We start from the raw sequence: 27,390 nt of genomic DNA, 5'->3' as shown, positions 1-27,390 counted from the left end.
TTAAAAAATTTAATCTAATTAATTAGAGGCTTTGTAATTAATTAATCGAAATTAATCGCATTTTAATCGCATGTAAATATTTGACCTGAGAACAGTGAGAATTAAGAATTTTACATGTATGATTTTTAGTATACCATTGAATAATGACTGAATACATAAGCTTAAGCAACAAAATATTGCTTATTTTTGTTCAACCAAGTCCACCAGACCAGTACAATATTTCCATTAAATGTAGCAAGAGGCACGTTCTTTAACGAGTCTTTCATTCCGAGAACTCTGCTCTTGTGTTTGCTTAATTATGCATTTAAACGTTAATGACCAAACCTATCATTATAAAAGTTGCTGCACATGGAATATAATGCGGATAACATTTAAAAAATAGTTTTTATCAGGTTACACACTGATTATTTATCACTCAAACCCCTTTCTCTACCTGTCCGTTGGTCGCGTATATCCTCCATGTTTGTAGTTTTTTAACACTTTTTATGCGTGTTTGTAGTTCTAATCGAATCCTCGTTCACGGCGCAGTGTGTTGCGGGCAATATTAGCAGTTAAAAGTGTGCATTGATCGTTAAGTAGTAGACCATCCGGGAATCTTTGGAATACTTTTTAAACATACTACGATTTGGGACATACAATACTATTTAGGACGGACGTCTTTGGCTTGTCTAAACGCTAGTTTGTGCTCCAGTATAATCGGTCCGCCTAATCTCATCCAGTGAGAAACGTTCCGCGGTGCAAAACTTAGTGCGATTAAAATGCGTTAAAAAATTTTAACGCGTTATTTTTGTGTAATTAATTAATCTAAATTAACGCGTTAAAGTCCCGGCCCTAATTAAAATAGAAAACTGTTATTTTAAATTGTACAAATATTTTACAATATTACTGTTTTTACTGTGTTTTTATCAAATAAATTTAGCGTTGCCATCACAGGAATAAATTACATTTTAAAACATATATTAAAATAGAAAACTGTTATTTTAAAATTTACAAATACTTCATAATATTACAGTTTTTGCTGCATTTTTAATAAAATTAATTCAGTTTTGCCATCACAGGAATAAATTACATTTTAAAATATATTAAAATAAAAAACGTTTATTTTAAATTGTAAAAATATTTCATGATATTACTGTTTCTACTGTATTTTTAATCACATAAATTCAGTTTTGCCATCACAGGAATAAATTACATTTCGAAAAATATATTAAAATAGAAAAACATTTATTTTAAATTGTAAAAATATTTCAAGATAATACTTTTTTTTTTTTTATTATTATTATTATTCAGCTTTGCTGTCACAGGAATAAAATGCTTTTTATTTTCAAATTGAAAAGTTACTTTAAGTTGACATATTGTTTGAAATTACCGTTATCACTTTTTAAAATCTTTAATATTCCAATCTTTTGATTGGCAGTGTGAGTAATCACAGTAAAAACCTGTTTATTGCTTTACTGTAAATTCCTCCCTTGATGAGCAAAAGAGACTTATTTCTAAAACATTTCAAGCTTTTCAAAGTTTTTACCTTACCAGCCCTAAACTTTAAACAGTAGTCTGCTTTTTTTGTATGTGACAGGACAGACGTTCCAGATGACAGCGCTGTTGCTAAAGTCTTTCGGGAATCGGCGAAAGACAACCAGCCTTGCGATGAGCAGTGGGCCGCCACTTCGTCAGCAGGTTCTCGAGAGCCTGGCAGAACCATCTCAATGCACATATCCAGAGACATGGTGGGGGAAGGCACTCACATGCAGCTGATATTCGTCGAAGGTATCCGACTAAAACTAAAACCATTTTTACATATAGTTTTGAGCATTTGTTTAAAAATAGCTTTGTATCTACAGGAACGACGCTGGATGAGATTTGCGTGTTATCACGTGATTACAAAAACCTGGTTCCTGTAAGATCAGTAAACGGCAGGATGAATCTCCTAGATCTCACCGCTCCCTTTCTGTTCTCTGGAGACAAAAGATATTACGGGTGAGACGACAAGCCTTCCTGCTTCATTGTAAAGTCCCCTGGTGTTCAGTACTGTATGTACATCTATTATCATGAAAACAGCTTATGTGACAACCCTCAGGGAAGCATACGATCACATCTTTATGTACTGTAGTTAAACGGATATTTGTGTGTGTGTGTGTGTCTCAGGTGTAAACGGTGCTCTCTGAACACATTTCAAAACCCTGTGTTTACTGGAGTGGAGATCTGGGATGAACAGGCAATTGCTGAGGGTACTTTCATTTTGACTATTTATGCCAATTTTTTTTTACCTGATATGTAGGATTTTTTATGATTAAACATACACTGCCAGTCAAAAGTTTTTGAACAGTAAGATTTTCCATGCTTTTTAAAGAAGTCTTCTGCTCACCAAGTCTGCATTTATTTGTTTCAAAGTACAGCAAAAACAGTAAAATTCTGAAATATTTTTACTATTTAAAATAACTGTTTTCTATATGAATATATTTTAAAATGTAATTTATTCCTGTCATTACTCCAGTCACACGATCCTTCAGAAATCATTCTAATATTCTTATTTGTTGCTCAAATTATTATGTTGAAAACAACTGAGTAGAATTTTCTTTGATGAATAGAACGTTCAGAAGAACTAGAACTAGAATATCTGAATATCTTTTTTTTTTTTTTTTTAGAAATTTAAAAATGTTCTTTTCCTAAAAAAATGTGTAATGTTACAATAGCTTTTTATTTCAGATAAATGCTGATCTTTGAATCTTTCTATTTATTAAAGAATCCTGGAAAAACAATTACTCAACTGTTTTAAATATTGATTTCTGAAGCATCATGTGACACTGAAGACTGGAGAAATGATGTTCAAAATTTAGGTTTGATCACAGGAATAAATTACATTTACACTTAAAATATATTCACATAGAAAGCAGTTATTTTAAATCGTAGAAATAGTTCACAATATTAATGTTTTTGCTGTATTTTGGATCCAATAAATACAGGGTTGATGAGCAGAAGTCTGGTAGTGTATTTGTCCTAACCTAACCTAAGTACTGTCAAAACACATAAAACCAGTTTTTATTTGTAGATATTTTTAGATTTTGTGCTTTTCATTTTAATTTAAAATGAGAAATGTCAACCGAGATAAAAAATTAAAACACGTTTTTTATATTTGATTTCAGTTAACATTTATTTTATTTCAAGTAACTTTTTTTAATGGTTTTACTTTTTTAGCCTTAGTTTTAGTTAACTATAATAACCCTGTAATATAAATGTAAATTTTATTATTATAAAATGTGTATAGACTAAGAACAATTTTTAGGTGCCACTTTAAATATTAGTATCTAATGTTTCTTGATGCTAACATTGTAATCACAAAAATTATATTAATAAATAGCACATTTTAAAATACACTTTTTTTTAATACTACATAAATACATTTCTTTTTTATTTAATTCTACATAAATTTGTATACAACATTTTACTTTACATTTCTTTGCTATTTTACTACTTTATGTTAAAATTACATTTTCACATAATGTTTGCTGCCTCAATTGAAATATAAGAGTTGGAAAAGCTTCTGAGTTCAGTTTGAATAGTGCAATCCTAATAAAAAGTGGGAAAAGAGGTCACAAACAAACTTAAAATGATCACTAATTAAATAGAGATGTTTTTTAATATTATTATTATTATTATTATTATTATTATTATTATGGTATTATTTATTATTTGTTTGATTTTGTTCATTTTAATGAGGCTAGTTTTGGTCAGATTTATGTTGGGTTTTTTTTTTGTTTTTTGGAGGATCTGCAGGTGTGTTTTCAAAAAAAGCTGACCCAGGCATCACTGCAATCTTTCCTTTAAAATAACATTTTGGACACTTCAGCCACTCTTAAAAATGTACGACTGTATATTTAGGGAGTTCTGTGTCTCTGTCGTACAGCTCTAGGAGTTCAGTTGATGCAGTACAGATTGTTAATCCAGTTTGAACTGGTGGACCAGACGGACACATTAGAGGCTCTGCTGTGGGAAAACGCTGTGAGTGTACATGTATCTGGATTAATTACAAATATTTATGTTGTGTATAAACATTATGTATATAGATTTTGGTTGTAGTGCAAAACAGAATGCATTTCAGCATTTGTTTAAATGACAGCAAGTATTATTAGTTCTAAAAGCAACAAAACATTTCAAGTTAAAATCTTGGAAAGTAGCCTCTCAAAAGAGTGAAAATGCTGCATATCTCAGCAGAGGGCGCTGTTTTCTATTCAGAAATAGCTTTGAGGGACTGTCTTTATTCTGGATAGGAGAAGTTCTTCCATGTTTCAGCTGTTGATGCTTCGGGCAGTCAGGATTTGCAGGACAAGATTCAGACCATCATGGACACAATTCAGCCACCATACAGCAGTTTGGGTAAAGATGTCATTTAATATAAATCTTTTCTTTAAATTCCTACATTATTTAGTGTAAGATGATGGGTAATGTTGCCTTTTTTCTGTACTGTCTTTGTAGAAGAGCGTCCATGGCTGGATCTTTGCCTCTCTGCCTATGCTGTAAAGGACAACGACAGAAATCGAGTTTGCTGTCAGATTGTTAACACCGAAATTAAAGAAGAATAGAGAAGTTTTCAGACTATTTGATTCAAAGTAAAGACATAATAGATGGCCACTTTCGATGAAGAAGAAAAAAGAAGTTGCCAAAAATATTTTGTGTTAAGAAATGTAAATACTTTATGGTTAAAAAACAATCCATGAAGTCATATTGGAAAATAAAACTTCTTTATATTTATAAAACACCTGTTAAGTCTTTTCTGCAGGATTCCCATGGACTTCCAGGTAGAAGCTTATAAACTAATAGCTAGTTTTATATAGAGAAAATGTATATTTTAAAAACTCTTCCGTTTGCTTGTTCTGCTTGTTCTTCAGACCTGTGTAATTTAACAAGCCATCTGAAGTGAAACTAATAAGCGTTGACAGATGGTGGTTGCTGCTAGAAACACATTGCAGTTTTGTTTGAGCCCGCTAGGTGGCGCATTGTGTTGTATCTGTGAAAGTGGCGCCTCCCTGACAGAGCTTCATATCACAGAGCTGCATCAGAAGCCTATGAACGCACTTAAGGACTTTCAGTTTATCGAGATGCTGGATGCTCTTGGCCTTGACATGTACATGTTTCCTGTTAGTCGAAACGCTAGGAAATATTTCTGAGGTTCCAAGTAATTTTGGTTAAACACCTGTTTGACCAAGTATTTCCACATTTGTTCCTCACAATTCTGCTGTTAACAACTCTTGGAATTAAGAAATGGAAACTGGACATGTTCCTCTAAACGAGAGAGCAGCGAATGGGACGAAGCTTGATGTTTGTTCTACAACCTTGCCTTAACAATACTGGAATTATCAAATTTGGATATTTTTTGAGGGATATACGCGATGGAAATGCAATTTATAACTGTACTTTGTTTGCTCATTTGTTGTGAACTCTCAGTAGTTCTCACTCGTAGCAATAATACGACAGATTTAACGTCAAAAGTCGTTTCATCCTATAAAGTGCGTGAAATCAATACAGACAGGCATGAACGACGTGTAACTTCAAATAAAAGAAGTCATGAAACAGGTAAGGATCCTACAGATGTGCTTTCATCTACTAGGACTACGATGGATTTGTCAGTGAATGGCAGCGATGATATAAACGTGAGGGCATCTTTCAGTCAGAAGTACGAAAAAACGTATCAAATGGACAAATATAACAAAACAACGTCGTTTCTGAGGGAAACACACGGCGAAATTAGGATAAAACGTCGACAGGAAGGATTGGCGGTCGTTAAACGTGAGAGGACGGCCCGAAAAGAGCTTGACAGGAATCAAACCGTCAATTCGCCTGAGAATGAACTTGAGCAAGTGGAGTCAATGCCGAAACCTCTAGCGCAGATCCAGCCTACAGACTTTCCCACCGGGTTCACGTCTATTCCTGAATGGGGCACCTCACCTGTGGAGGACTATGAGGAACACTTCACCCCGTTTATTCCCTTTAATACACGATCAAAATCTCCAGGGTTGAAGAACCCGTTTTACCCCGTGACAGGTGAATCGTACTGTGCATATGCTGTCATGTGCTTCTCCATCCTCATTTTCACTGTGGGGATTGTTGGGAATATAGCAATCATGTGCATAGTGTGCCACAATTACTACATGAGGAGCATTTCAAACTCCTTGCTGGCCAACCTCGCCCTGTGGGATTTTGTCATCCTCTTTTTCTGCTTGCCACTTGTTATATTCCATGAACTCACTAAGGATTGGCTCCTTGGGGAATTCTCCTGTAAAATCATTCCATACATTGAGGTAAAACTGTGGTTGGTCACTGTTTTGTTTTATTAATGTGTGATATTCTTGGTATTATGCCTACTATTTGAAAATTAGTATGTTAATGATATGAGGCAAGCTGTATTAATGCTAAAACTATAAGTTGTTTAAATAGGAAATCACTTTGGATAAACAAACTAATAAGCCATACTTGATCGCATAACTGTACATTACATATTAGAATGTTTTCATGCTTTTCCAGCTCTCATGGTTTAATGCAGCCTAGGTCCAGGTGGTTTAAGGTGAACCATTGGACTTACCTGGGTCAGACCTGGTTTCATGGTTGAGCTTTACTTTGTCTAGCAGGTTCTCAAAAAGAATCCCACTTTCACACATGAAGCTGGTTCAACTGTAGTAAAGATGCTAGTTTACCCATTCTGGTGAATGCAGCACATCTGCTATTCACATGGCATTTTTAAGTTTATCAAAAACGTATGTCATTTGCATCTGAAATGACAACATTTATGCCAGAAACACTTGTATGTTTGTCTGCTGGTAACAAACTGTGTTATTAGCTAAGTTGCTATTTACTGTACATATTGACTAACAAACTTGTTTGGCAAGATTTCAGTCAAACTGTACCTCTGCCAGGACAGTTGTTGACTTCAAAGAGTAACTGACTGTAAAAAAAAAAAAAAAAAAGTATTTATGCCATTACAGCTACAGTACGGCATTTTTTGTTGCAGCGTTGAGGCTGAAGTTTTCTTGCAACATTAAACAAGTATACTGCATGTGTGAAAGTGTGTGTAGACGACTGGAATCCACTGCAAATGTTATATGTGTAGGTCTGGAGAGACATCTTGGCTGTGTTTTGTCTTCCTCAGTAAGAGGGGGTGTCTCCTCTGCAGACACAAAGAGATAGTGGTATTGCCCTGGGGCAGCGTTCAGATCGTATCATGTGTTTCTGAGGAATTGACCTGATTGGTGCCATAGTTGTGGCTTTAATCTCCTGACACACTACAGAGCGCCAGCGCCTACACCCTAGATTCAGACCAACCCGCTAACTTGATCACAATGTTTCAGCCTGAACAATGAAGTCGGTGGCGTTTAATGGAAAGCTGTGATTTTTATTCACAATCTAGTGGGATTAAATTTCCTTCTTGTTCCACAGGCTCAGAAGTTCAATACAAGTTACACTCAATCGACAGCCCTTGTGGCTGAAAGGATTAGTTCACTTCCAGAATAAAGATTTTCTTTTGTCATCCAAGATGTTTAGGTGTTGTCTTCAGTCGAAAAAAATAAGTTAAGGTTTTTGAGGAAAACATTCTGGATTTTTCTCCATATAGTGGACATCAATGGGGATCAAAGGGTTGAAGGTTCAAACTGCAGTTACAATGCAGCTTCAAAGGGCTCTACACAATCCCAGCTGAGGAATAAGGGTCTTATCTAGCGAAGCGATCTGTCATTTTATTATTGTTAAAAAAAATTAAAGTTTATATACTTTTTAACCACAAATGCTCATCTTGCACAAGCTTGACCTTATGCATTACGTAATCACGCATGTGTGACGTAACCAGAAGTACAAAGTGAATGTGTAAAGGAAGTCAAATGTCCTTTACAAAAAAAAGTAAAACAACGATGTCTGGCGATTTTGAAGTTGGAGAAAATTAGTTTTTCGCCCTACCCTACCTGTTTGAAATGGAGTACACAGATAAATAATTATTCACATATGACCTTTCCAATGTGATTACATCATGCGTGAAAATGCGCATTGCAGATCTAGTGCAAGATGAGCATTTGTGGTTAAAAAGTGTATAAATGTTTCTTTTTTTCTTTTTCTTTTTTCGCTAGCTAAGACCCTTATTTCTCGGCTGGAATTGTGTAGAGTCCTTCCAAGCTGCATTAAAACTACAATTTGGACCTTCAACCTGGAATGTTTTCCTCAAAAATCTTCATTTCTTTTCAACGGAAGAAAGAAAGACATGAACATCTTGGATGACATAGGGGTGAGTAGGCCTAAATTATTAGGAAATTTTTATTCTGGAAGTGAACTAATCCTTTAATGTTGATTACTTGTTCCTCTTTATTTTTTAAGAATATTTTAGAAGATATAAATGCAGAAAGGTTAATCATCAGTTTCTAATGCTGTCCTCTAGTAAACAATTTTCCACACTAAAATCATGTTAATGCATGATTTTAGTGTGGTTATATTATTAAATATTTAAAGGGATAGTTTACTCAAATTTCAATTCTGTCATTACTCACCCTCATGTAGTTCCAAACCCGTAAGATCTTTGTTCATCTTTGGAGCAAAATAAGCAAATTAAGAAATTTGAAAAATCCGAGAGCTTTCTTGACCCTGCATAGTCAGCAACGGTACTACCACATTGAAGGCCCAGAAAGATAGTAAGGACATCATTAAAATAGTCCATGTGACACCAGTGGTTCAACCGTAATGTTATAAAGGTAAGAAAATTATTTTTGTGTGCAAAGAAACCAAAAATAACAACTTTATTTACAAATTCATCTCTTCCGTGTCAGCCTTCGACACACGTTTATGAGAATACCACAACGGGTGATGTAGAACGCCCCATCTGTGTAAACTCATCGTCTGTATATTCTGGTTCAAATAAGTGAGGCTGGGCAAATAATTGCAAGTCATCCTCTCTGTCGAAATCTTCAGACATGTTTACGAAGATGTACAGCGTGCGTCGCCTTCTAGTTTCTACGTCAGAATGCCGACTCCAGGTGTCAGCAGCTTCACAGACGTGTCTCGTGGTACTCTCGTGAACGTGCATTGAACACTGACACAGTAGAGAAAAAATTGGTGAACAAAGTCGCTATTTTTGCTTTCTTCACACAAAAAGTATTCTAGTAGTTTCATAAAATTATGGTTGAACCACTGCTGTCACGTTAACTATTTTACCAATGTCCTTAACACCTTTCTTGGCCTTGAACGTGTCAGTTGGGTTGCTGTCTATTTAGGGTCAGAAAGCTCTTGGATTTCATCAAAAAATATCTTAATTTGTTGGCACTGATAGCCTCGTGGGCAGTGCGTCAACATGTAGCGCCATTGTGCTTCGGGCGTCCCGTGTTCGAGTCCCGACTTGCGGACCTTCCCTCTCTCTCCCACTGTGTTTCCTGTCTCACTACTGGCCTTTCAATAAAAGGCAAAAAACGCCAAAAATAAATCTTTAAAAAATACATGTGTATATATATCTTAATTTGTGTTCTGAAGATAAACATCTTACAGGTTTGCAACAACATGAGGGTGTGAACTAACCCTTTAAGGACAGTGCTTTCGCGCCACATAGTTCTAAGAACTTGGTTCTCTAGGAACCACCATTCTGGCTAGTCCCTCGAATTAATTTCCCCCTCGGGCCGTTTTTCCGGTTGTATTTGCACCGCCAGCAGGAGCTTTAAAGCGGCCGACAGTGACGCCTTTATTCACGGCATTTGCAAACGGGCAACAATCAGTGAATGGAGGACGCCATGTGTGTCATGGAATTCAAAATAACATAGATGGAATGTTAACGCCCAATTTACGCAATTAGAAGAGCACGAAAAGCTGCAGTGTTTGAGGCTGAAAAAAGAATACAATGCTGACACTTACGACACTTGTAGTTCCCCCGAACGGAGTTCCTAGGACTAAATACATTTCTAGTTCCTGTGGTTCGAACATGGCAAAAAGCGGTAAACTTCCGCCAATAGTTCTAGATCCCTCCTGTGCAAATACGTCTTTTTATAGAATTTGGAATGTTTGTCAATTGAAGGACTTTCTAAAAGTTGATTTATAATGACCACACATTCCCTTTATCTTGCAGGTGGCGTCTTTGGGAGTAACTACCTTCACTCTTTGTGCTTTATGCATTGACCGTTTCCGTGCTGCGAGCAACGTCCAGATGTACTACGAGATGATTGAGAACTGCACCTCCACTGCGGCCAAGCTAACCGTGATCTGGTTGGGTGCCCTGCTCCTCGCCCTGCCTGAGCTCCTCATCCGTCAGCTGGTGAAAGAGGAACGCGAGCCTCCAGAGGTGATACCTTGCGAACATTGTGTAGTCCGAATTTCCACGGATCTCCCAGACACACTTTACGTTCTCGGACTCACCTACAACAGCGCTCGCCTCTGGTGGTACTTCGGCTGCTACTTCTGCCTGCCCACCCTCTTTACCATCATCAGCTCGGTGGTGACCGCACGCAAGATCCGCAAGGCGGAGCGCACAGGCGTCCGAGGCAACCGCAAGCAGATCCAACTGGAGAGCCAAATGAACTGCATTGTGGTTGCTTTGGCTATCCTATACGGCTTTTGCGTCATTCCAGAGAATATCAGCAATATTGTGTCGGTGTACATGGCTACAGGCGTGCCACGTCGTACACTGGATATCCTGCATCTGGTGAGTCAAATGATGCTGTTCTGCAAGTCCGCGTTTACACCTGTCCTGCTTCTAGCACTCTGTCGGCCCTTCAGCAAAGCCTTCCTAGACTGCTGCTGCTGCTGTTTTGAAGAGTGCGGCCCACCAAAGTCCTCCGAGCCCAATAGTGATGACAACGATCAGGACGGCACCACCGATCTGGAGCTTTCACCCTACAGCACTGTACGCAGGGATGCAGCTACCTTCCCAATAGCGGGAACGCACTGCTAAGGTTGTACCTTACCTAAGGGCTACACATTACCAAGGGCTTAGATTTTCACAGGCTGTGCAATTTTGTACAGTCTCTTGTTCAGTTTCAGACTTTGTTTTGGGAGAGATGCCCACAAACTGGATATTTTATCTTGTGAAAATAGGGACAAAGAGCCACATTTATTGCAGGCCACATGGTCTTAAAGATGCAACTGCCTATTGATGTTTACAAAAGACGACATGAGTACCTTGTGTAGTTTCTTGGAAGTTTATAGGAAGTGTAGAAGGATTATGAATTAACTCACATGCATTTGTTGTATTTGCACAGTTTTCTTATCCCTTTTTCCCACTGTAATTCAGTGTATTTGTGTATCTGAGGCTTATGGAAGGTAGTAGAAAATGGCTGTCTGTAGTATGTTTTGGTGTTGTGGAAATTGGCGATTCTTTTGAGTCGGTTCAACGTTAAGCCTAGCTCCCTTGCTATGTAAGTATTAAATTCACTCTGTATTTGCTAGCAGAAGAACTAGCTCTTCAGCCACTGGAAAGCACTGAAGAAGCTGTTTAGCCAAGACATGTCACTTTAATAAAAAAAAAAGCAACAACAAATTGGAAGGTCTTAATTGGATTCTCTTACAGATGTTTGAGATAAAACTTGGTATTTGAGAATGTTTTCCTTTTATTCAGTCTGTGATGATTTTGTGATAGAGAATTGAGGACCTTGAGATCCAAACAAATCAGTTTTTCTCCAGTGGCAAGTTCACAGGCCTGTGGGTCATCAATGCAATACAGTACTTTCCCAGCACACAGAAGCTATTGTTTATTGCTGTGGCCAGTTCAACATTAGGCATTCATGCTGCAGCGGATTCCATGACCTCACGGACAGAAGTGTGGACTGGATTGGGAGTGTGGGGAAAGATGTAGGAAGCCTGTTTGGCTTAACAGGACAGCTGGAGTTTCGTTATTGTGGCCTGGTTGCTTGTTGGCCATTTAGCGCAAAAGAAAAGTTGCTTTTGCACTGCTTGAGGAACAGTCTCATCTCTATTACTATACATTTAAACTCAGTTTCAAAATTAGCCTTGCTCTCTGCTTCCTACACAGACAGCTTCCTTCCAAGGCAGCATCATAACAGAAATGGAATCTTACAGGAATAGTTCACCCAAAAATGAAAAATCATTAATTACTCACCCTCATGTTGTTACAAACCCGGAAGACCTTTGTTCATCTTGGAAACACAAATTAAGATATTTCTGATGAAATCCAAGAGCTTTCTTATCCTGAGCCCTTGTTGCTAAGTAGTTATTGTTTTGTTTTTTCGCACAAAAAGTATTCTCATAGCTTCATACAAATAAGGCTGAAGCACTTTTAACAATGTCCTTACCTTCTTTCTGGACCTTGGATGTGTCAGTCACGTTGCTATTATGCAAGGTCAAACAGCTTTCGGATTTCATCAAAAATATCTTAATCTGTGTTCCAAAGATGAACAAAGATCTTAGGGGTTTGGAACAACATAAGGGTGAGTAATTAATGACAGAATTTTCATTTTTGGGTGAACTGTACCTTTAAGGGACTGTTTTTGGGACACTGAAGACTGGAGTCTTCACTTTTGTCCTGTGGAAGACAAAAGAAGATATTAAGAAAAATGTATAATGTTTTGGACCCCATTGACTTTACCTTTATGGACAAAAAACATTTGACATTTTTCAGAATATCTTCTTTTGTATAGCTTGTTAGATTGTATTTTATTTTAAGGCCCTGTGAGTGTTCATTGATGGCATTCTCATAAATATTTAAGTCGATTGCATCATTCAAAACCCACACTTCGGCCTAATAAATGATTCATAGCCACCGACAAACAGTCATTCTTTTGAACGGCACGTGTCATATTAATATTTCATGAATGATGAGCACTTTGTGCCACTACAATGCATACTTGGGGATATGAAAACGGCTTCATGATTTACTCACCCTCAAGCCATCCTAGATATGTATGACTTTCTTCTTTCAGACAAATACAATTAGAGTTATATTAAAAATGTCCTGGCTCTTCTTAGATTTATAAAGGCAGTGAATGGGTGTTGAGAATTTGAAGTCCAATAAAGTGCATCCATCCATCATAAAAAGTGCACCACAAGATTTTGTCATGCTAATAAAGGCCTTCTGAAGCGGAATATTTGTAATATTTAACATCATCCGCTGGAACACCACTCTATCATGAACACGCTGTGTGGAGTACTTTTTATGATGAATATATAAACTTAATTCGACGTTAAAATCTCAGCACCCATTCACTACTATTATAAATCTTGGAAGAGCCAGGACATTTTTTATTATAACTCTGATTGTATTCATCTGAAAGAAGAAAGTCATATACACCTACGACGGCTTGATGGTGAATAAATCATGGGGTCATTTTTATTTTTGGGTGAACTGTCCCTTTAAGACGTTGTAATTGTTGGTCTCATCTCCTAATTTCTTATGCCAGATTTACCATGGCATTTCTTAATTTTATCTTCTCAGACAGTGGCTACACTGATGAGAACAATTGTAGGTGTTTGGGCCAGGATGGTACTCATACTTATAATGGCTGTCCGCTTTTTTGCGTCTTTTCTAATTGGATCCATCTGATTGAGTGGATGCCATCCATGAAAAAGAAGGGCTTTATTGTCTTGTTTTTCCTTTTGTGGAACTGTTCCTCATTTCTAGGTCACCGCCTGTGATGGACGCTTGAATGCGTTAATGAGTTCCCTGTGAACTCTTCCCTGTGTGTGAGCGGCTCTCGTCTTTGTCACGCTCACACTGTATGTACTATTTGCAGTCCCCCTCCTCAGCTGCCCTATGAAGGGGAATTATGGGATGGTTGGCACTGTCAAATTACTGTTTGTTGTTGGAGAAAATGTAAAACCTTCGAGTTTGTTTAAAGGTCGCTTTTGAAAAGCCTAATTGAGCTGGTTTGATGTTCACACAATGGAACATTCCACATCCCCTCCCGTCATCAGCATTATCCTCAACATTTGATTTCATCCTAAGGGAAACCACAACAATTTGTGTCAACTTGACACTCTGCTGTAACCATTACATTAATAGACCCATAAATGATTTTTGCAAATGAGAAAATTAAATACAGAATTTGATATCGATTGTACAAGACAAAAATGGGTCCCCAAACCTGTGGGATTGTGAAATTGTGCACCACATGGCAATGGATGGGAAATGACCTTTGCTCATTACACAATAATGAGTGTCTCATTAATAATTAAACTCCCTTTATCTCAACTTGGCAAAGTAATTTGCCCAGTAATAAATGCTTTAATTAAAGTAGGCCTATTATTAATATTTATAAGGATTCATGGGCTGTTATTTTCTAATTGCTATTTGCATATAGAGTTACATATATATCGAGAGGTACCAAAAGTTTGAAATCACCAGTGAAAATGCTTCTGTTTTGCTTTATTCTATTCCTAATTGAATTTTAAAGAAAATCGGGTAACACTTTACAATAAGGTTCATTAGTTAACATTAGTTAACCACATTAGTTAACATGAACTAATAATGAACTGCACTTATACAGCATTTATTAATCTTTGTTAATGTTAATTTCAACATTTACTAATACATTATTAAAATCTTGTTAACATTAGTTAATGCAGTGTGAACTAACATGAACAAACAATGAACAACTGTATTTCCGTTAACTAACGTTAATGAAGATTAGTAAATACAGTAACTAATGTATTGCTCATGGTTAGTTCATGTTAGTTAATACATTAACTAATGTTTAACTAATGAACCTTATTGTAAAGTGTTACCGAAAATCGTTATATTATCAGCTAAACAAGTGCAATTGAGGTGAAACTATAATTTTAGTTCTCTACATCTTATAATAAAAACTAGCTATAATGATGTATATTAGCATCCACACAAACGCATAATAACCATCTGTTTATTATAAGTACCCACTGCTGTTTTGTAGTCTGTCGATTTAAATGCTTTGATTGTGATTGGTTGTCAATGTTCCTATCATTCGTCAGCAGGAAAAACTGAAAGTGATTCCATTGATATCGTACCTCAGTATTGTTGTTGTCACACAGAGAGTCACATGCTGTGTTTCTGAATGAATCAGCTATTTAAACAAATAAGTTGAATGAATGACTGAATGACACACTCATTAAGATGGTGATTTGCAGCCCCCTACTGATGCTTGCGGTCTCGTCCGCGGTCAGGCTATTTTTAGCTTTACAAAACAGCTTGTTTTGTCACACAAAATGATATTCAAACTCAAATTAGACACTTTTAACATTGAATAAAGCACATAATCATTACCTGAGATTATAGTTGTCATAGTTTGTATGTTGTTGTTCCAGCCACAACATTGCAGAAATAGAAACTGTTTCTAAAATAGAAAATTAGCTTGTTGCTGTTGCAGCTGTTAGTTAGACGGCATTGTAGTGCCACATTATTATTAATTTTTTTTTACAAATCTAAGATTACGAGATTAAAGTCATAATATTTTGAGAATAATGTCAAAATAGTGTGAGAATAGAGTCAAAATATTTCGAGAAATAAGTCAAATATTATGAGAATAAAGTCAAAATATTACGAGAATAAAGGCAAAATATTTTGAGAATAAAGGCAAAATTATACGAGAATAAAAGCAAAAATTATGAGATTTAAGTCAAAAAAAATTTGAGGGTTTTTTTTAGATTCTTTTACAAATCTAAGATTACGAGAATAAAGTTGAAATATTACGAGAATAAAGTCGAAATATTATGAGAATAAAGTCACAATATTATGTGAATAAATCAAAATAATATGAGAATAAAGTAAAAATTACAAGAATAAAGTTTAAATATTACGAGAATGTATTCATAATATTTCAAGAATAATAGTCAAAATATTACAAGAATAAAGTCAAAATATTACAAGAATAAAGTCAAAATATTACGAGAATAGTCGAAATATTACGAATAAAGACAAAATATTACAAGAATAAAGTTGAAATATTATGATAATGAAGTCAAAATTACGAGAATAAAGTTTAAATAGCATGAGAATAAAGTCAAAATATTTAGAGAATAGTCAAAATTACGAGAATAAAGTTTAAATATTATGAGAATGGAGTCGTAATATTTCGAGAATAAAGTTGAAATATTACAAGAATAAAGTCAAAATTCTGAGAATAAAGTTAAAATATTACGAGAATGTAGTCATAATATTTCAAAAGCCAAGGTTCTGAGAATAGTCAAAATATTTTGAGAATAAAGTTGAAAAATTAAGAGAACAAAATCTAAATATTCTAACAATAAAGTCAAAATTGCGAGAATAAAGTCAAAATAAATATTAGGAGAATAAAGTTGAAATGTTTTCAAAATAAGACAAAATTAAGTCTTTATTTTGAGAATAAAATCTACATATTTTGAGAATAAAGTCAAAATTCAGAGAATTAATTTGTAGCAATTAGAGAATCAAGTTATAATATTTTGAGAGTATATTCTAGTCTTTTGCACATGGAGATTATGGAGACTTTATTTTCGTAAAAAAATTCAACTTTATTCTTGTAATTTCGACTTTATTCTCGAAACATTTTGCCTGTTTTCTTGTAATTTCGACTTTATTCTCGAAACATTTTGACTTCATTCTGGAAACATTTCAACTTCATTCTCAAAATAATACGACTAAATGTGGCACTAAATCACTATCATAAGTTGGGACAAAAACTGGAAAAGATACCTCTTATCTTGTGTTGCAGCATTTGCAATTAGAACACAGTGTAAGTGTAGGCCATAGGCATATTCCCGCGTTGAAAGAAAAAAGGTGGGTAGTTTGTTATAGTAATCAAGTCTTGATAGATCAGCTGAGGTTTTCAAAGTGAAAATGGGTCATTTATACATTTGGAAAGTATCCAAATGAACTCCTGCTCATCTTTTCATCTTCACCTCAATGAATTTTGCTTAAAATTAAAGATTCATCCTCTTGAGGCTTACAGTTCAGCCTCAGGTCCACACGACTAAAGACTTTCAGACCTGATTTTAGAAAACAGTAGTCTTATTTGAAACATCCAGAACTCACTTTAGATGTCAGATCAAATAGTTTAGTGGCCCGCAGGACTGAACATGCACCCTGAGTAGATGTTAATCAGCATTCTGAGTCACCACAGTTAAAAACAACAACCAGACAAAAATGTTAAAAGCGTTTCGCCATGTAGCTCGAATGGTAATGCTGTACTTGTGCATAAACAAGCATTTAATGAACAAGTAAAAAAAACTGTCAGTGCTCCCGAAGGGAATGTAGATGTACAGTTTAAAAATAAATAAATAAATGTTTTACACTAATGGTCTCTCCCTAATGGATCCAACTGTAGAACCTTAAATGCGCATCAACATCCACTGGCATAATAATGCTTTACTGGGTGTATATGAACAATCTCTGCATTGTTTCCCTCTCTCGTTCTCTCTCTGAAAGAGAGAAAACATCCTTTTTCAACCATTTCTGTTCTTTGTTACTCGCATGTAAAGCTAGTTGTGGCTTCCAAGCTCTGTTCTCTTTGACGTTTGCAAATATAAAAAGTCTTTTTTTCATTTTGATTCAGTTTCCATTTCCTCTTTCTGTGTGTGTTTCTGTAAACCCTCAGGAGCTTCTCAAGGAGCTGAAACTCTGTCTCAGTGTATCAGAACACATTCTGATATGGACCTTTTAGCAAAAAAAAAAGAAAGAAAGAAATGAAATTTGCAGAGTTTTCATTTGGACAAAGGAAACTGTTTGCTTCATTGTGGCATTCGGGCCGAAAGGAAACAATCACTGCCCTGTGTGGACTTTTATGGCATGTGGGAGAAAGCCAAATGAGCATTACTGGCCTGCGACTCAGTGGTCACAAACAAAAGGACCACAAGAGACACTGAAGTGTAATAATTCATTTTAAGCATTCAAGAGGCCATGAGTCCAATAAACCACTATGTGAAATATGTTTGCTTCGACATGCATTGATATCCAAAATAGGGTTGTGACGATGAGGAAATTTCCCCACCGGTTAATCGGCACGTGACAACACCGGTAATACCGGTATCACCGTGGGGGTGGGGATTCGCTCTTTTTTCTGCTTTTAAATAGCTTATAAATGCGTGCGTATTATACTTTCACTTTCAGTTTTGCGGGAATTGGCAATTCGGCCTCAATTGTTTTAATGGACGACAACGAAACTACAAAAAAAAAACTTTGAACCCAAAATATTGCCAAACAGGTGCTTTTGGACACTAAATCGTCCGCCATTCTCTTTCTGTAAATTCGACTCCTCGCACAGATAATTAACACGGCCAATTCACCATCAGCAATCACACTCCGTATCCAAGCACTACAAGAGAATCCCTTTAAATAGCCAAGCAGTCTTACCTTCATCATCTCTTGTTTTCAGCATCCCTCTCCCTGGGCAGGGGGAGTGCCCCGTGCTCGGCCAAACATGCTTAACTTTTACGCTGTTTATTATATGTAAGCGCGAACTCCTCACGTGATAAATGAAATATGACGCATTGTAGCTATGTTCAGTTTTTAATTATATTGCATGCTCTCGTCTTAAGTAAATTATTTAGAATAATATTTTCCATTCAATTCAAATAAATATTTAATAAAAAAACGAATACTTAAAAAAAAAAAAGTGGAGACGGTGTCACGGTGGAAAAGTGATGTCACCGGTGTTGCGTCTTAAAACCGGTAACACCGTCAACACCGTCTATCGTGGCAAGCCTAATCCAAAATCATAGCCACCTTTATTTTTGAGGTGAATTCATTTAAAAGTTGCCAATATCTTAGATTTAGCTTTTCTTTATTGGTCTTTTTCAACTTTTATGATGCAAAACTCAATGCAAAAAGCAATCTCAGCTGTTTTGCTGTCAAAATCCTTCAACAGGATACAATTCAAAGTCTTTTTGCACAATTCAGTGGGTGTATAGCTTCCGAATGCCACACACGTTGCAAAGGTCACTTTTCTCCATAGCAGATCTCACATGCTTTCACATGTATTGCGGATTGCATAATAGACAGGGCTGTATGTGTTAAGGGGTTTCCACAAGAAACTGTTATGGAAAAACATCAAAGGCGATACTGCATATAATAATAATAATAATGGTCTTTGATGTGGTCAGGGGGCCTGAGATAAAGCACTTCTTTCTTAAAAACCAAGGTAGGAAAGTTTGGCATAAAATTGTATATTTCCCTTAGCATGTTGTGTAACTCAAAATTATAGGCCTTCTTTTGAAATAAAGCAATTCAGATATCTTTTGTATAATGTAGAGGGTTTGCACTTATGTCACAGTTTGGCCAGTTACGTGGATGCACAGCCATATTGGCAATACTCAATGTAAACAACAGCATGTATTGCACGGTTAATGTACTGCTGAATACATACGTTCTGCTAATTTATGCTGTCTAAACCACGGTAAAAACATGTGGAAGCTGCTAAATAATATAGAGAAGGACTTAGTAAGCAGGAAAGGGCGCAATATTTTGACAAACTGAAGTCAATAGGTGGTAAAGATACGTACAAGCAGTATTAATTAAGATATTAGCCTAATATTTCACCTACCTGACTAGAAATGATAAGAACAAACATGAATGTTGTCAAGATTCTTGCCTGAAATCCTGGTTCAGTTTGGCCAACCACAAACTCCTTCTGTTTTTAGCAGTCTTCTCCTTGATTTGTTATAACTTTTGTCAGTCTATAGTACTCCAAATGTTTTCCCGGTCTGACTGATTAGTACAGCCCAAAACATAACAATAATTGACCATTTTCAGCAGCAAAATATCTAAGTTCCATTCAGTTTAGTTGCATTGTTTGTTTTCATAGCCAACAATATGGCCGATTGAAAACACGACACAAATAGCGAAGAATACCTAAGTGCAGTAAACTACAAACCAGTGTTAAGATAATACATTAAAATAATATGATAAAGCACACCAATTTACAATATTAAACAGCAAAATAAGCTGTTTTGTACTAGTAAAAATAGCTGGATGCAGATGAGACCGGAAGCCACACCCATAACATTTACAAATGGCCGTACCCGCTGTTACAGGAAGAAAATGTGGATAGCCCAAATAGTTATGTTTTGTTGTATAAATTTGTGTTTCCACCAGGGGCGTTTCCTTCGAGGAGGCAAGGGAGGCAGTGTCTCATAGCAAAAATAAATAAATAAATAAAACAATGCAAAAATGACAAAATACGACATAGAATAGCGTATAAATCAATAATTTTTCTGAGATAAAACTGTTCAACAGCAACAGTGCCTCCATCGCGATATGATTGGATATGACTCGTTATGTTCAACTATGATTGGTTCATGCAATAAAACCCGCCTCTTGTTTTTGTCCGTGTTATGCATTTGCAAATCAGTTTGAATTAACAATATAGAGTGTTTTCACAACGCGTCATCAATCGACCATATTGGCGGCACTGAACGTAAACAATGCCACCGAACAGAACTCACAAATTCAGCTGATTATTGTTGCTGAAAATGGTCAATTATTGTCATGTTTAGGGCTGTACTAATTGGTTGGATTGGGAAAAACATTTGGAGTACTACAGACTGACAAAAGTTATAACAAATCAAGGAGGACAGTACAAAAAACTGAGGAACAAAAGGCATTTGTGGTTGGCTAAACTGAACCAGGATTTCCAAGGCAAAAATCTTGACATTGTAATGTTTGTTCTTATCATTTCCAGTCAGGTAGGTGAAATATTAGGCTAATATCTTTATTAATACTGCTTGTGCATATCTTTACCAATTATTAACTTTAGTTTGTCAAAATATGATTTAGCAGCTTCCACACATTTTTTTTTTTTTTTTGTATGGTTCAGTAGCATTGTTTACGTTCAGTGCCTCCAATATGGCCGATTGATGACACTGAAAACACTTCATAGGAAAATAAGGAGAAGAATAACTATGTGCAGTAAACTGTAATACTGTTTGCACTACAAACCACTGTGGTCATAATTAAGATAATACATTAAAATAATATGGTAAGACACACCAATTCGCAATATCAAGCAGCAAAATGAGCTGTTTTGTACAGCTAAAACAGCTAGACCTGGAAGAGACCAGAAGCCACACCCATAAAATTTACAAATGGTTGCGCCCGCTCTTATGGGAAGAAAAAGGTGGATAGCCCAAATAGTTATATGTTGTTTTATAAATTTGTGTCTCATAGTACAAAAATAAATAAGTAAAATGCAAATATTACAAAATATGACTTTAAAAAACGTATAGACCTGATTGACCTGACTCTTAACCGAAAGGATGCTTTGCATTTCTTGTCAAATTAGTCTATACTCTGAGCTGATAATTTAATGTTAAACCTATTAAAATGTTTTAAGAAGCACATAGCACATAGTTCCATAGCGCCATCACGTTGCAATGTCGACAATCATTTGACATTGCCTCACTTCTCAAAGTTGAATGAGTGTGTAGATGACACGAAGCTGCCTACATTAGCTACATTAAAAACAGATGAGCACACTATTTGAACTGGTTCCTATGAAGAGCATCCAATCTGAAGTTAATGGCGCCGCTCATCGTTTGCTAAGTAAATAAATCGTTTTTCTGAAGTAAACCTGTCAGCGACAATGCCTCAATTGCAATATGATTGGGTATGACTGGTTATGATCGGCTGTGATTGGTTTATGCGATAAATTCCACCTCTTGTGTTTGTGTGCTCTCCGCGTTCACGAATGAACAGTCTGAACAAACAATAATGGAATTAATAGAAAGACTACTAAAAAGGTAAGCAACTCACACACACTTATATACAGTATTGCCACTTTTTTGAGTAAGCAATTAGCTTGGTGAAAGTAAAGGAACACTATATTGCTAAAAGTTTTTCGACACCCCCGTCTAATGAAAAGGTTTGACTACTTTAGTTATTTCCACAAGTACAAATCTTAATGTTTAAGCCTGTAATGAGATTCTAGGGAATTGTCTGATTCTAATTTTATAGTAACAGGACCCTTTCTATTCTAACATGACAATCTCTTTGTGTAAAGTAGTTAAACCTGTTCATTAGAAGGTGGTGTGCTATACAAAATGGCATTTTATCACCTCTCTGTGCTCTTTAATACAGCTGTGATGCCTAAAGATGCCACTGTGAAGTTTCTCTGGAATCGCGTCGAAGCGTACGGAGGAGGGACAGCTGACAAAAAGTCACATGAAGCTGAAGAAGAAGGAAAGGAGTGAAGAAAGTGGAGAGAGGATGATGTTGGATATTGCCAGTTTTCATGCCATGTTTCTTTTAAGATTTGTAATGAATTTCTGACTTTTCCCGACCTAGAAATCACCTTTGTGAAATTTCCTTGTACTTCCAGGTTTCCTATGATCGTAGAAAAGCTCAAGCCATAATGGTTGCAGGTTGGAGTGATTTTCGGGTAGTAGCCTGATCTCTAGACTGAAACGTACCTGTGGGAACTTTTTTTTCCCAAGACACAAAATACGTACCGCCATGTACATTCCATGACATATTCGATGAAAATATCAACTGTGTGGCACTAAAAGAGTAATTTTTTCCCTTGGAACAGATGAATGTAGTGGTGTGAAAAAGTGTTGGCCCCCTTCCTGATTTTTTATTTTTTTGCATGTTTGTCACACTTTAATGTTTCAAATCAGCAAACAAATTTAAATATTAATTTATTTTAAGTTTTTTTTTTTTTTATTATGAAGGGAAAACTAAATCCAAACCAACATGGCCCTGTATGAAAAAGTATTTGCCCCCTAAACTTAATAACTGGTTGGGCCACCCTTAACAGCAACAACTGCAATCAAGCATTTGAGATAACTTGCAATGAGTCTTTTACAGCGCTGTGCAGGAATTTTGGCCCCCTCATCTTGGCAGAATTGTTGTAGTTCAGCCACATTGGAGGGTTTTCGAGCATGAACCGCCTTTTTAAGGTCTTGCCACAGCATCTCAATAGGATTCAGGTCAGGACTTTGACTAGGCCACTCCAAAGTCTTCATTTTGTTTTTCTTCAGCCATTCAGAGGTGGATTTGCTGGTGTGTTTTGGATCATTGTCCTGCTGCAGAACCCAAGTTCGCTTCAGCTTGAGGTCAAGAGCATATGGCCGGACATTGTCCTTCAGGATTTTTTGGTAGACAGCAAAATTCATGGTTTAATTAATCACAGCAAGTCTTCCAGGTCCAGAAGCAGCAAAACAGCCCCAGACCATCGCACTACCACCACCAGATTTTACTGTTGGTATGATGTTCTTCTTCTGAAATGCTGTGTTACTTTTACGCCAGATGTAATGGGACACACACCTTCCAAAAAGTTTAAATTTTGTCTCGTCAGTCCACAGAGTATTTTCCCAAAAGTCTTGGGGATCATCAAGATGTGTTCTGGCAAAACCGAGACGAGCCTTTATGTTCTTTTTGCTCAGCAGCGGTTTTCGTCTTGGAACTCTGCCATGCAGGCCATTTTTGCCCAGTCTCTTTCTTATGGTGGAGTCATGAACACTGACCTTAACTGAGGCAAGAGAGGCCTGCAGTTCTTTAGATGTTGTTGTGGGGTCTTTTGTGACCTCTTGGATGAGTCGTCGCTGCGCTCTTGGGGTAATTCTGTTCCATGTTTTCGCCATTTGTGGATAATGGCTCTCACTGTGGTTCGCTGGAATCCCAAAGCTTTAGAAATGGCTTTATAACCTTTTCCAGACTGATAGATCTCAATTACTTTCTTTCTCATTTGTTCCTGAATTTCTTTGGATCTCAACATGATGTGTAGCTTTTGTGGATCTTTTGGTCTACTTCACTTCACTTCACTTCACATGCCATTTAGCTTGTTTTTTCGATCTCTCATCTTTCAGTTCTTTCATCATGAGTTATGTTTTTAACAAAATTTGTGCCCAAGGATTCCACATCCTAAGTCCAATTCCGTGCTGGCTGAGCAAGAGCAAGCTTGTTACGTCCAGAAAGTGAAACATATGGATCTGTAATCACAACTGTGTACGAAAATTATTACAAGTGCTCACTGTTTTACCGCCTCTAGAGTTTATTTAGAGCGGTGGTACTTATTGGTACGTATTTCGCATCTTGCGAAAAAGTTCCTACAAGTACGTTTTCATCACGAGATCAGGTAGCTTTTTTGTGGTGCAATGACACATTGAGTGGTGCTGGCCAGGCTCTACGTCACCGCATGATCCGAGCCCTTTATAAATGTTCACAAAAGCTGAAAGAGTTGATCTATGGGAACACTGACAGGCTATTAGTCCTCAGATGCTCCATGTGGCTGACCTGAGCTATAAATCAAAAGACTAATGATATCAGTGTCACCCTAAACAAATAATATTCAGCTACAATATCATTTGAATACAGTGTTCTGCTAAAAGAGACTCTAAGATGAATCCATTAGAAAAATAAACTTGTGAGCCAGCAGTCATTAGTTGATAGTTTGATTTTCCTGTTAGGAACCATTAGGAAAAGAAATGACTAACAATAACATATAAAAGAAGATCTGAGAATGTGGACTTCTCAAATGGAACCGAGAACGTCAAACTTGAGCGTCCTAAAAGTAGGTCAGCGTTAACCTTGTGTGCGATTAGTCAGAATTGTTTTGGTCCACCGAAGCCCTCAGACATTTGTGTTACAGGCATTATGAATCACGTATCTCAAGGGCACAACACTGACCATGTGTCATCATTCGTTTACGTTAGAGCATAGAGAAAAAAATTATGTTATAGAAATTATATCAGGCTATTGCTTTGGTCTATGAATAATGCTGACCCCATCCTTAAATTGGAGGGAGATAAATAGCATTTTCTAAACTGAATTTTCATTTCTCCTCATTTGCTGCGATTTGGTCCACGTAGGTCAAGGACACCCTTCGGGGCACACGGGGGGGAATCACTTTTGATGTATGTCTGCAAAGCATTTGGTCTAGAAATAATAATCAATGCGAGTGCAAAAGCAAAATAAAAATTCTGTTATCAATTACTTACTCCGATGTTATTCCAAACCCCTAAGACCTCTTTTGAACACAAATTAAGATATTTTGGTGTAATCCGAGAGCTTTCTGACACGTTTAAGACCCAGAAAGGTAGTAAGGACATTGTTAAAATAGTCCATGTGACATCAGTGGTTCCACCATAATGTTATGAAGCCACAGAAGAAGGTCACACAAGTTTCCAAAGACATGAGTGTGAGTAAACAATGACAATTTTCATTTTTGGATGAAATATTCCTTTAATGTTGCAAGATTTAGACTACATAGCCTATACCCATGTGGGAATTCACATCTGTTTTGTGGAGGTTTAGCCTAACAGATGGTCTGAATGTCAGGGTTCAGAATCTATGTCAGTAGGTCGACATAAAGGGGAGCTATAAACACTACAAGTCCTTGTTAGAGCAATGACAGGCCACACTTTGACCTGAGGCGTCAACATATTCGCAGACATCAGAGAAAGTCACATCCTACTGTTCTACAGCAACTGACAATATCTTTTGTCAAAATACTCAAACAAGCAATCTGTAAGAATGCACTAAAATGGTATCCATTCAAAACACACTCACAACATCATGAGTTATTATGAATCATAGGAAGTTTGACTATGCATTATTGCACACATTTGTGACCCTGGACTACAAAACCAGTCGCAAGTAGCACAGGTATATTTGTAGCAATAGTCAAAAATACAAAGTATGGGTCAAAATGATCGATTTTTATAGCAAAAATCATTAGGATATTAAGTAAAGATCATGTTCCGTGAAGATTTTGTACATTTTCTACCGTAAATATATAAACTTAATTTTTGATTAGTTATATGCATTGCTAAGAACTTAATTTCAACTTTTAAAGGCGATTTTATCAGTATTTAGATTTTTTTGTCACCCTCAGATATCCAAATAGTTGTCTCTCAGCCAAATATTGTCCTATCCTAACAAGACATAGGCTACATGAATGGAAAGCTTTATTTATTAAGCGTTCAGATGATGTATAAATCTCCATTTAAAAACAAAATGACTCTTATGGCTGGTTTTGTGGTCCAGGGTCACATTTAATGCATAAACATGTATGTTTTGTACTGTACGTTATAATTTGCGTTTTAATGTACGCCCACACATTCCCCAACAGCTGACTTGCATTTTCTCACCCGTTCCTTTTAGCTGTATGTTTTCCTTTATTTTATAGAGTCACTGCTGCAGTCTCTGTTTGGTTACTCAATAGTAAAAGCTGTCTTTTGTCTGTCCAGGGACATTTGCGTCATGTCACCCTGTGGAAGCGCGGACCAGCCCCCCTTCAGAGTCAGAACACTATGCCTGTCACAGGCGGTCACTGCAGGCTCTTTTGTTGATCATGTTGATGTTGCAGTTTCAGCTGAAAACATACGTCTCGGCTTACTGTATGGTAGACACATCACAGATGCATTTTTGGTGGGGATTTCTAGTAACTCAGAAATTTGAGAAGCGAATTAGAAACGTTACTGGTGGTGGTTTGGTCTTTAGAGACTTGTACTGTAAAATACAATTTAGTAATATTTGGGTTAGCTCAGATTCAAAATAAGAATACATAATCAATAAAAAACTTAAATATTGTGATTAATATAAGTGGACTAGTTGTAGTGATGTGACGTAACAACACTGCCATCTACAGTCAAGTATATGTAACAAAAAAAATCTTTTATTATCTGTTTTGCATATTTGACAATTGTGAACATTCGTAAGTTAAACATGGTGAAAAAAGGTAAAAGTTAAATAAAACAAAGTTCAGATAAAATAAACTTCTTTCCGTATCAATAGCCAATCATTGTCAAGGTAAACTTTTAAGCCAATCAGCTTTCGCTAAAGTGCGTCATCAAACCTGCGTGAGGTAAAAAACGCCACAGTTGAAAATAAAGGAGTTTAAAATTAGTTAAAATATCAGTGAAATTCAAACTGTTTCGACGATTTTCAGAATAAGTAAGACTTTAAACCTCACAGTCATAAACTTAACTCAACAAGGAGCGGAGGATCAAGTGTGTCGACACGGTAGGCCTAAATAGATTTTAAATTGAATGGGGTTTTTTCCGTTCAATTATAAATGTTTGTGTGATTATAAAGTTGAAGTAAAAATGTACATACACCTTGCAGAATCTGCAAAATGTTAATTATTGTAGCAAAATAAGAGGGATCATATAAAATGCATGTTATTTTTTATTTAGTAGCCTACTGAATAAGATATTTCACATTAAAGACGTTTACATAGTTGAATTATTAAAAATGACCCAGTCAAAAGTTTCTTAATACTGTGTTGTTACTTGAATGATCTACTGCTGTTATATATATATATATATATATATATATATATATATATTATATATATATATATATATATATATATATATATATATATATATATATATATATATATATATATATATTATAGCTATAGTTGTTCATGAGTCCCTTGTTTGTCCTGAACAGTTAAACCGCCCACTGTTCTTAAGAAAAATCCTTCAGGTCCACAAAATTCTGTTTTTTCAGCATTTTTGTGTATTTGAACCCTT

General features: G+C 36.2%; 3 protein-coding genes across 3 annotated transcripts in view; 2 read left to right on the top strand and 1 right to left on the bottom strand.

Annotated features, from left to right (window-relative positions):
- The window catches only part of pot1 (protection of telomeres 1 homolog), a 60,168-nt gene extending 55,556 nt beyond the window's left edge, over positions 1–4,612 (top strand). Inside the window, exons 16-21 of the mRNA XM_073832086.1 lie at positions 1,577–1,767; positions 1,842–1,977; positions 2,146–2,228; positions 3,905–3,999; positions 4,269–4,374; positions 4,474–4,612. Of these exons, the coding sequence (XP_073688187.1) occupies positions 1,577–1,767; positions 1,842–1,977; positions 2,146–2,228; positions 3,905–3,999; positions 4,269–4,374; positions 4,474–4,580 (718 nt within the window). The 3' untranslated portion in view covers positions 4,581–4,612. The remainder of the gene's footprint in view (positions 1–1,576; positions 1,768–1,841; positions 1,978–2,145; positions 2,229–3,904; positions 4,000–4,268; positions 4,375–4,473) is intronic.
- A 775-nt stretch (positions 4,613–5,387) lies between these two features.
- gpr37a (G protein-coupled receptor 37a) lies at positions 5,388–11,473 on the top strand. The gene is made up of 2 exons (XM_073832087.1): positions 5,388–6,296; positions 10,082–11,473. The coding sequence occupies exons 1-2, from the start codon at positions 5,388–5,390 to the stop codon at positions 10,901–10,903; spliced, it is 1,731 nt and encodes a 576-aa protein (XP_073688188.1). The 3' UTR covers positions 10,904–11,473.
- Positions 11,474–12,418: 945 nt separating this feature from the next.
- The window catches only part of spam1 (sperm adhesion molecule 1), a 21,264-nt gene continuing 6,292 nt past the window's right edge, over positions 12,419–27,390 (bottom strand). The window contains exon 4 of the mRNA XM_073831649.1: positions 12,419–12,490. Coding sequence (XP_073687750.1) covers positions 12,419–12,490 — 72 coding nt within the window. The remainder of the gene's footprint in view (positions 12,491–27,390) is intronic.

This window comes from Garra rufa, chromosome 25 (assembly GCF_049309525.1).
Source record: "Garra rufa chromosome 25, GarRuf1.0, whole genome shotgun sequence".
Taxonomy (NCBI): domain Eukaryota; kingdom Metazoa; phylum Chordata; class Actinopteri; order Cypriniformes; family Cyprinidae; genus Garra; species Garra rufa.
The sequence above is the reverse complement of the archived record's forward strand: the minus strand, read 5'-3'. Positions and strand labels throughout refer to the sequence as shown.

Bases quoted from the DNA above. Each gene is read 5' to 3' on its own strand.
- gpr37a (XM_073832087.1), top strand. From the start codon at position 5,388: ATGGAAATGCAATTTATAACTGTACTTTGTTTGCTCATTTGTTGTGAA. The intron at 6,297-10,081 runs GTAAAACTGTGG...TTTATCTTGCAG, and splicing joins AAATCATTCCATACATTGAG to GTGGCGTCTTTGGGAGTAAC.